The sequence below is a fragment of the Quercus lobata genome, chromosome 5, assembly GCF_001633185.2.
Source record: "Quercus lobata isolate SW786 chromosome 5, ValleyOak3.0 Primary Assembly, whole genome shotgun sequence".
NCBI classification, from domain to species: Eukaryota; Viridiplantae; Streptophyta; class Magnoliopsida; order Fagales; family Fagaceae; genus Quercus; species Quercus lobata.
Genome location: NC_044908.1, coordinates 21,036,192 through 21,047,293, shown reverse-complemented (window position 1 = coordinate 21,047,293; position 11,102 = coordinate 21,036,192). Strand labels below are relative to the sequence as shown.

The following is an 11,102-nucleotide window of genomic DNA, read 5'->3' as shown; positions in this document are numbered from 1 at the left end:
CATGTCAGAGATGAGAGAACACACACGTCCACGCTTTCATACATACACCTTAGACGTCGTATCCAGTCAAGGCCTCTTCTATTTTATGAACTTTAATCAATTTCCCATATGGAGACAGCCGGCAGGTGTATCTGATGAGTCATCACTGGGAAGGTTTGGAGAACAAGTTGCATTTTATCCTATCAAAAAAAAAAAAAAAGGTTGCATTTTATGTTGTTTTAAGCTTAAGTCTAGTGCTTTGGACCCGACATGATACGGATGCGGACACAGCGTTCAAATTTTGTCATGTGTCTACTTTGTGTATTGTCCAATGCACTGGATGGAAGATTTGCCCTTAAAACAAACCCTTATGTCTATATCCATTGTTGACATGTCTATTAAATGCCAAGATCAAAACAACATAGTTCTAACACAAAAGGGGGGAAAATATTCTCTTTTTTATTTTTTCTATTTTCTTTTGTTTTTTCATATTTTCCTCTCTCCCCCCATTGCTGAATCACCTCTGACATTGCCATCTGCCACCATCTTCGCCCCCCATCCTCTCTTTAGCAGTATATAGGTATCCCTTTCAAGCTAACACATTCTTATTATAAAAGGTACAACACTCTAATTCAAAGATATGTGTGAAAACATCATTTAAATTTTCTACGGTAAGTCTAGCTGTATTAATATCATTCAAGTACAATAATTCCATCACTTAAATTTTAGCAATAATTAGAAAAACCAAGCACATTAATACTACACATGAAGTATCAAGCTAACAGTCAATATAAGAGTTCCCAATTTAGGGCAGCACAGTGAAAACCTCCACATCATTCATTTCTGGACTTCTCACCGAGTATTGAAACGTCCATCCATGGCTAGCACCAGCATGCACCCCATTCTTATTAATGGCAAAAACAGCTCCCACAAAATCAGGAAATTTTCTCGCTATTCGTGATATTGCATCCTTAGCAGCAAGCTTAGGTTCCATTCCTAATCTCATACTCTCCACAACCTGATAACTGAAATCATATGGGAGAATTCAAAACACAGACCAGAAAATAAGATTTTTTTTATTATAGGCATATCACTGTAGCTAAAACATGGATTGTTTCAAGCATGAGAACACAATATAATTGGATATACTAGATACACAAGGTAAGAGTGCGGGCAACCAAACTTGCCTTACAAAGCCAGAAACATATTCATAAATTGTGTGCATAAAGTTTCCAAAGGATCAGCTATTTGGAGCTGCAATCAAGCTCAAAGGCAAGCATGATTGGGTTGGTGTGTTTGGAGGGTTTATAGTTTACCCCATCCAAAAAGGTTACTATGCTTAGTGAAATAAATTAAGCCAATCCAATTTTGTTCTGATTTCCTACTCTGTAAAGAAAAGCCTAGTAAAGCTTAAGTCACTTGATTTATTTAGCATCATACATAAATCTTGATTACTTTTTGTAAGTATACATAAGTGTTGATTATGATGAAGATTATAGACATATCTTGAAGCAAACCCATTAAGAAATAAGAGTAACTCAAATTCTTAATTAATATTAACTTTGCCAGGTAAAAAATAAAAAGAAACTGATATTGATGTTGATGTTGATGTTGATGTTTTTCAGTATTTATTCCAGTGCTTCCCAGATATTCAAAGAACTTGTGTGATTTTGCTTCTGAATGATAAAAAACAACCAGTAACACAAACAATCCCAAAACTGACAGTTAAAAACTTTACATTACCATGGAAGGAAACGCATCATAATGTCACCATCCCCAGTTGCACCACATGCACCAATTTCATCATCAGCATATGCTGAAGATCCTGTGACGGGCCCATCACCTACCCTGCAGTCAAGGAAAAACTTCCATTCAGTGATTTCTTTTTTTGATAAATTTTATTCAGTGATTTCTTAAAAAGACTTATATAGCACATCCTCACTAATTGGCATAGACCTGCTCTACTTTCATGATATGAAACATCTGTTTTATTGAACTTTATAAGCTCAAATTACCATTGAATTAAAAAGTTATAGAAGAAAAAGAGACCAGAAAAAAAAAATACTCCATTTTCTGTTCTCATACATGTGCTGCACAAAATGCCAAACAAAAAAAATAGTAACAACAATGGTACTTTCTAGTGGAGCTTGAATCTCATGTCCTCATCATTTCCGTGATGCACGTTATTCGTTTGCAGGATAGAAAAATTTCTGACAATGGTTACACTACAGTTCATCATGCAATATGGACAGACATAAGATTTCACTCATCGAAGAACAACAATATGATATAATCAACTAAAAAGTCCACAAGCTTTAGCCTTCAAGATCTCATATCCTCTAACTAGTGGTTTATCAGAATATGATCTTTAGAAGATGGAGTTTTATCTTATATTTTAATTATAGTCCCTCATTAGTCCTCTCAGAGAAGACCAAAGTTAACAATGTAGAGATATAGATGAATTTCGCCATACTCTAAGCCTTAGATCCATCAGCTATCCTTTACATTTTCTGGTAGTTTGACAGTAAAATGTTCATTATTCATGAATTGTTCCCTTCTTTTCTGTTAATTTATTCATCAAAAGACCCAGCTGAAAGGACAGTGAGGATAGAGTCTCTAACCTGGGAAATTTTTTATAATCTGTCTTTTTTGGATGGAAAGGGTGAGTAGAAAAGGTGAGAAAACTAAACCTTCCAAATAAATTGTCAAAATAAAACAGATCATCAACCATTGCAATTCCACATTGCATTCAGAATATACTGTGTTGTCAGTGTTGTGATTATTCTTTCAATCATCCCAATGTGACTTACTATATGTCAGCAAGCTACCAAAATACTTAACCACATAGTTATTTATATCAAAATCATTTTATATTCATTTACCTTTTCATTGTAGAAAACAGCAGTTCCTACTATGGATAAGTCTCTGATTCTACCATTAGGTCCTTTCCTGTCACTATGTTGACAGCTCCCTTTCATTTTTTTCTCACATTCAGGGTTTCTAAAGGAAATGATGACAGGCGAATTGTTGCAATCACACTGGTATGTAAATTACGCATGCTGCAATCATACTGGCACACAGGATTTTGCAATGCCAGACATAGTACTCAAGAAAATTTGTCCCACTACAGAAGCTTATCTAACATATACTATTGATCTTTACATCATTTCTGAACCAAACAAATTTCTAATAAACTGATTTTCATTAGTCATATTGTCAAATTTTTTGGTTACCACCAATAAACATATGGTCAAGAAAGCATATTCAGTATAGAAAGAACCATTTGGCTTTACCCCCATGCCAAATGTTTGAGATTAAAAACATGATCCATAAGTGTAAACAGTGACTTGTAATAGGAAAAATTACCAAACAACCAAAAAAAAAAAGTATCAACAAAATTACTGACTCAATTTTTTTCAATTTTATAATCACCGCTGATGGTTGGGAGGCCTCATATTAACCTTACCTGCCAGGGATCTTAAATGTTGCTCCATTAGTTGATGTACCAACAGCAATGTGCCCCATCTATGCAAGAAAAATAATTTCAGTTGAATGCAATGAAAATAATGAGAGGAACTCTGATGGTACACCAACTTACTTTATCAATAGCAGCCATTGCTATAGTGTCGTGGCTGTGAAGACCAACAAGAGAAGATCTTGGTTCAACAGTTTCCACGTCTTTGGAACATGTCCCTTCAATAAGGTCAAGAGAATCCCTTGGATGATATGGGCCACAACCATTGGCAGGTACAACATTTTTCCAAAAATTCGGTTGGCAGCTATTTTCCTTCCATTTACTCCACTTTGCGATTGACTCAGATGAACTAAGGTTTGTGGGTCCTGGAAGACCCATTGAAATGGCAAATGCCGAGGCCTGCTCTCCAACAAGCAAAGTGTGTTTTGTATGCTCCATTACTAATCTTGCAGCTCTGATGCCATCCTTCACATACCTCATAGCAGCGACAGCTCCAACCTCCATTGTCACCTATGCATGTCCTTAGCAAGCACATAATAGATAGTCATTTTCAATGTGCACAGAGAAACAAGCCACAATAAAGAGAACAGCAATGGATGGTAAAAAAGAAAATGAAATATGTGAGTGGTGGTTACCCCATCCATGACCAAAGCATCAATAGTAGTTTCCCCATTTTCATCTGGACTTCCACCAGGCCCAACTGTTTCAGAGAAAAAACATAAAAGTATAATGGATGGTTAAATAAATTCATCCATTGTGTGCTCAATAGTGACAACTGAAAAAAAAAAAAAAACCCAGATACAGTTAGTACTCTATTGTCCACCAGTAGTCATTGTTTTTAACTATAATGGCTCCAAGCATGCAGCATACTCTAAATCTAACAACTAGTGTGTTGATAAACCATAAACTCAGAAACATGAAATGAACTATTAAATTGGTTTGACATGTTTTTCCTCTGTAGCATGAAAACTAAGACCTAAACAAACTGATCTCACACTTGGAATACCCATAAACCAACACCATCAAATCAAGCACAATCACAAATAAACCACAATCAACATTTTAAAACATGATAAAGAATCATATGCTGGAAAAAGCAAACTAGATCATCAGGGCATGTAAATTTATAACAATACTGCCTTTCCCTTAATTTAACATAATCATTAAGATCCAACCTGTTCCATCACACCTAAGTTCCTCGCAGGCCGAACAACCCTCCACGACAGCATCCACGGCTGAAAGGCCACTATCAACAGCCCTCCAACCAGCTCTAACAGCATCTAAGAAGGGCCATGTGCTCACAACCAAAGGGTACTGGCCTGAATTCACAGCTTCATTTCCTAGTACCTGATCAAACAATGAACAAATACCAATTAGTTTGAGTAACTTGAATTAAAAAAATAAAATATGGGTCTCATACTTTTACTACCAAATTTCGAATAACAATTGTTTGGTTGCTGAGAAAATGTAGGAGAACAAAAGGAATTACACAATTTCAAATACCCATTTAGAAGAATTCTAAACCCAACTAGCTGGATTTGTTTGATTATTCATTTTATACACAACATAAGATCAAAATACTATCTTTTCTTTCTTTCCCCTATCCCATTTTCCTTCAAATTCTCAGCAACCAAACAGCGTGAAGGGGAAAAGATACTGGGAAAGCGGGAACAACACAAAAACATAACAACGACATAGGTTTTTTGTTGACAGATTCAGGGATGAATTGGGTGTTGAAACATTCCAATTTCTGTTTTATTTTTACGCATATTCTCAGAAACCAAACAGAGAGCAAATGCAAAAGGCAGTGAAACTGAAAAGACTATGTTTTTACTGTGTAATTACCAGGTGGAGCAATGTGAGGAACATGACATAAGGCAAGAGCAGATTTTTGGTAGCCATGGACATGGAGACAGAGAGCGTCGAAGGATGAGGATTGAGTATTGAGTTGAGGTCAGGTAACTCTTTCTGATTCTGAGTTAATAAATATTTTGACTTTTTGGCTTAATAACACGTTTTTTTTTTCTTCCAAATATATACTTATTGTGAATTTTATTACTTAAAAGGAAAGTTATTTAACTAAGTAGCATTTTTTTAAAAACTCAAATTTTCCAAAATCAAATTCCAAGCCTGTGTAATTTTGGTTTTTTTTTTTTTTAAAAAAAAAAAAAAACTTGAACTTGATTTTGAATCTCGTAGTATTCACATAGAACTCGAGTTTGGGTAAAAAAAACGTTTCACTTGAAACTCAATTTTTGTAAAATTGAGTTCTATATAACTAATAATTTACTATACAGGCTTTTCAAGAATATAATTTACAAAAATTGAATATTTGCCTTCGGCACAAAAAAAAAAAAAAAAGCATTTTTTGTGTTATTCAATTATTATTATTATTATTATTCAATAATACAATGAGAGATTGGGAATTTAATAGAAAGTTTAACTACATAACAAATTTGACCATAAATTTCAATCATGTTAAACTTGATGTAGCAATTTGTAAATGAGATAATTATTGATCTCTAATTGTTTTGAAGTTTACAAGTATTGATGGTATAAGAAAAAAATTGAATCCAATTGTGGACTTATCATGATTTGCATTTAATATAAAAATATTAAATATTTTCTTATTTAAAGTTACAAAAATGGCATTAAATGACATCTTTTCCATATGCATGACTCCCTTAGGCCCCGTTTGGTAGACTTGTTAAACAACACATTTTTAGTTTTTAAACAATATTACACGCATTTTTACATACCTTTTCACCCATACATATTTCAAAAAAATACAAATAATATTATTCAAACTTTTCTACCAAACGGGTTCTTAGCCTCTCTTCTTGATTGTGTCACCACTTGCACCACCAATTTCATTGTTGTTTCTTCCCCTCATGTTGCTCAACGTGTCTCTCTCCCTCTCCGTCACGGTGGAACTACATTCATAATCATAGGTGGGGGCCACGGCGTCTACAAATTTTTTTAATACTCTTCTATATTACATAAAATTGAGAACCCCTATCCAATTTTGAAAGGACTGGCCCCTCCAAGAATAAATTTTGGCACCTCCACCTGCCCTTGTTAGTTTCAAGCTTGCCTTGTTAACTTGAAGTTACCCCATTTAGTCATTACAATTTATTGACTTGCATTTACACTTGCTTTTTTCCACTACAAATTTATCTTCTTTGAAAAAAAAAAAAAAAAAAAAAAAGGAAGAAAAGAAATTGCTAAAATTTTCACCATGATAAATTGTATTCTATAAAAGACCATCATTAAGCATAACTTTCAAAGAAAATGTTAAATCATTGTTTAGATATTTGATATATCATACCTATGCAAAATTACAGAACTTTTGTATAATCAGTAATATATATATATATACTTCTTTTTTTAAATTGCGAATTAATATGATGACTTAGTCTCAGCGACACCCCCCCCCCCCAAAAAAAAACCCTGGTTATACCCCTACTCTCCTCATCTCGGTCAATGCTAGTTTCATCATGTTGCACACTCCTAATCCCTCCTTTGGTCACCCCTCAAGTCAACCGTGTCATTTGAATCAATTAGCTACATCAAGGCAAACCACACTAAGAATTAAAAAAACTATAATCCTTGTCCAATCAACCAACCACCCTTCCATAGTGTGGCACGATGGGGATTTTTTAGAAACTAAACCTTGCAATGCAATATGAAATTCCCGTTACTTTGATCGCATTGTGCCATTTACATCCTTATCCTTGAGATTTGTAACTTTGTATAAACACAGCATTTAACATTATGAATGAAATGACACTTTGCCCTTTTTTTTTTTTTTTTTTTAATAAAATGAAATATTTTGTTATGAAGTGAAAGTGTGAGGTGTCATAAACTAGGGTAAGTGTATTTTTTCCAAAGTTTGGACATATATAGTATCATTTTGTAAAACCTAAGAAAATTGGCATGATTTCACCATACTAAAAAATTTGATGGAAGTTTCTTTATCTTTTTTCTTTTTTTTTCTTTTTTTATATGGATTTTGTCCATGGGATTTATAAAATGAAAGGACAAATTACAAAGAGAAATCCAAACAAGACACACGCGCTAGAGAGTAAAACCTCAAGCTGCAAGGGAAGAAACACAAGAAGGAAACAAGATTTATAATATAATGAAGAATCCAGTTAACAAGTACTCTTAAGTTATTTGTTAATAAATTATTTTAGAAAAGTTTTTATTCCACTTTTATAGGAAATAGAAGAAACTGTTAAAAAATATGTTATTTTTTTCTTTTCCCATAAAAGTTTCTAAAAATATTTTTTAATAAATATTCTTAGAGTATATGTTAACAAAATTCTATTATAAATACCTTTCTCACAGGATTAAGAATTCTTAAATCAAAATGAACTTTAAAGGCTATTCTAACATTCTAAGAATTTTGCTTTTTCTGTTTTTATAACTTTTTTGACACTTAATTTGATGTTTTTGGTTTATGAATATGCATTGGTAAGGGATATGAAATTCTCTATCTAAGTCAACATTTTTTTTTTTTTGTTCATTTGTTTTGTACAGAACATAACAGATATTAGGAACAACTTTTTAAGAGTTCAATGATAATCAACCTCAGTTTTCTAGAATCCTTTATCTTCAAATAATGAATTTAGGTTCGAATTGCCCCTACACCAAAAGAATATTAGTATCTTGGTCAAATTATTATAAAAAGAAATCATTATAAAATGGAATCATCTATTTAAATTCTAGTGTATTTAAGAAAAAAAAAATTCTAAATAGAGATGAAATAAAAAGAAGGAAAGAGAAGGAAACTAAAAGTTAGAACTATTCAATTGACTACTTTGGTGTAAGCTCCATATCATCCACTTTCACCTCATAAATTTCTTCCCCTCCCATGATTTCACTATGCCAGTCTCAATCTCGCACTCTAAGGGCTTGTTTGGTAGTGATGTTCAAGTATTGTTGTTCAAAATGATATGAAATGAAAACTGTTGTTTAAACTTGCATACCAAAAAGGCCCTAAGCCTCTCCCTTTCTCTGTTGTAGTGAGCCAGTCTAAGCTTCCATCCCCATAAACCTTATCTTGGAGAGAACTATAATAAGCATCAATTACATAATTACCAAGATTAAGAAGCTAAACAATGGCTGGTGTTGTGTGTGCATGTACATGTATATAAGAAAGTGGAATCCTAGCCTTTGACTAGACCATTCCACTCTCTACCCATGAGACACCCTTGAGATCCCATAAATTTGTAATATGATGGAAGAAATTTGGGTTCTTTGAGTTTAGGGCACATTTTTCAAATCCGTTAATCACCATCCAGATATACCTAAAGGGAGGGCTTGTTTGGTAGTAGAACTTAAAGATATTTTTTGTGTAATTTAAACGCTTAATTGCGAGCCCCACTTTTAAGTTTTGTGTTTGGTAAGGAAACTCTTGTTAGGATTTTTTTTTTTTTGTTCGGATATTTAGATAACACTCCTTACTTTAAGTGATTTCAAGAATGTATTTAAGGAACTCTTCAAAGCAGTTTTTAGAACTCAAGTAGCATTATTCGGTGACATTGTGGTAAATATTATGATAAACATGGGTCCCACCAAAACTAACTTGACATGACAAGTTGACGGCTCTCTCTCATCGACAATGCTCTATCACTCCCTCTTTATGCTCTCTTCAATGAAATAAATTATTTTACATCACATGACACGTTGACAAGTTTTTTTTTTCTTCAATAAAATAAATTATTTTACAGTATTCAAGTGAGAGTAATACACAATTTTTTCTAAAATTAAATAAATACCCATACCAAACACTTAATTTTGTGTTTTGTGTTTTCAGTTTTAAAAGAATGTTACAAAAATATGCTACCAAACACTTTTTTTTAGTATCATGAGTACTAAAAAACGTATTTTAGTACACTTTAAATTACAATTTTCATATTGTTTTGAACACCAGAACTACAAAACTCTTACCAAACAGGATTTGTATCCAACTTTAAATGAAAAAGTTTCATTCATTCGCCTACAAGCAAACTAATAAAAGTAAATTACATTTTAAGAAAATAAAGCATTCAAATCAAGCGGAGAATTTACTTGACAAGAAGATATGCACGTCCCTCTTTCGTGCTCAACAAAAGCTTCTTTGTCCCATGGTTCCCCTTCTAAACACTGTAATATTTGGGTTATGGATCTAAATTTTTAAATAGACAATCAAAACAAAATGACCCCAAATTTTATTGGTGCAATTTGCAATTCAATAATAACAGATGTTAAAAATTAGCTAAATTATTTTTAGATGTTTCCTTGACTAAATTCAATCACATGATTTTTTTGACTAATGAGCAAAAACAATGTTACATTCTTCCAAAGATAATAAATTCAATATGTAATTCGTTGGTCAATGCAACCACATCGTTAAATTTAATTAGGAAACTTAAGATACAACATCTAAAGAACATTATTTAAATTTTGCCCAAAAAAAAAAAGTTTGGAGGAATGTAAATTCTTTTCTTCTTTTTGTTTTTGTTTTTCCTCCTGTGAAAGTCATCTTAGAGTACCAAATCTAACTCTTGCTTCCACCTCTTTCATGTCCAATTACCTATTTAACATCTTTACTCAACCTTCACTGACTTCAATAACAGAAGCAAAATTCCCTCCCCACCCATCCTCCCTCTCAATTTTGATTGTTTTACATGTATTTCCAATTTTCCCTGCAATAGTATATACCATTCATATGGAAAAGGCATTCACAGAGAATCTTATCTGAAGAGAAAAAAGCTCTTCCAACTTCGCATAACACAGTCTTACTCTCAATTTATTTTCAGCTTTGGTTATCAATTCTCTCATTAACTTTCTGTCCAAAAGCTTCCATGTTGCTTTCCTTCCCAAATCCTAGTTCTGACATGTCTTGCTTTGCCATCAAGTTCCTGCGATATGCCAATGAAAGAGCATGTAACAACCCTTACATAGAAAGAGATCTGACAAAGTCCATACTCAACATCCATGATGGCATGACATGAGTGGAAAAAAATAGATATATAATACTTACCTAATTTCCACTACGGCGCTATCCATCAGATTCTTTATAACTTTTTCTTCATCATTTACCTTTTTTGGTTGGTAAGTTACACATACAACCAATGGGTCTTGAACCCATGATCTCATCCCCCACTTGCTTATAAGGGGAGGAGTCATTTTTTTTTTAAACCTGAAACCTTTTACCATGTACTCAGGAATCACCAAATGGGGGCCCCATTGATTAGACACAATTTTGGAGAGGTCAGTTTTCTGGTTTTTCAACTAAAACCGATTTATTTGGTCAAGTCAACTTGTAGGTTTCATGTGAGACTCTACTACATCATGCATGGGTGTAACTATTGAACTTATGTGCCATGTAGATAATAACCTCAAGCAAAAAACATAATCCCAACAGTTTAATTCTATTGAAGCTAATGCAGTGGAAGTGGAACAACTTGAATGGCTATTTGAGGAAGAAGAGACATAACAAGCTTTGCATGGTATGAAAGGTGATAAAGCTCTAGGGCCCAATGAATTCTTGATAGCTTTATTCCAATGATGCTGGAGTGTGCTGAAAGAAGACACCACAAAGTTCTTTCCTTTGAGAGATTCTTAAATGCTACTTCTATTGCACTCATCCTGAAGAAAC

General features: G+C 33.3%; 1 protein-coding gene across 2 annotated transcripts; it reads right to left on the bottom strand.

Annotated features, from left to right (window-relative positions):
- Nucleotides 1–635: 635 nt before the first annotated feature.
- On the bottom strand, nt 636–5,439 carry LOC115992755 (probable isoaspartyl peptidase/L-asparaginase 3). 2 transcript variants are annotated; one of them, XM_031116977.1, is made up of 7 exons: nt 5,300–5,439; nt 4,630–4,801; nt 4,090–4,154; nt 3,578–3,964; nt 3,446–3,504; nt 1,723–1,827; nt 640–1,004 (listed from the first exon to the last, which is right to left on the bottom strand). In XM_031116977.1, exons 1-7 carry the CDS (start codon nt 5,360–5,362, stop codon nt 785–787), a joined length of 1,071 nt encoding a protein of 356 aa, XP_030972837.1. In that variant the 5' UTR covers nt 5,363–5,439; the 3' UTR covers nt 640–784. The 2 variants fall into 2 exon arrangements, with proteins under 2 accessions (XP_030972838.1, XP_030972837.1); XM_031116978.1 differs by lacking the exon at nt 5,300–5,439 and having other exon boundaries at nt 636–1,004; nt 3,578–3,975; nt 4,630–4,657.
- Between the last annotated feature and the right edge of the window lie 5,663 nt (nt 5,440–11,102).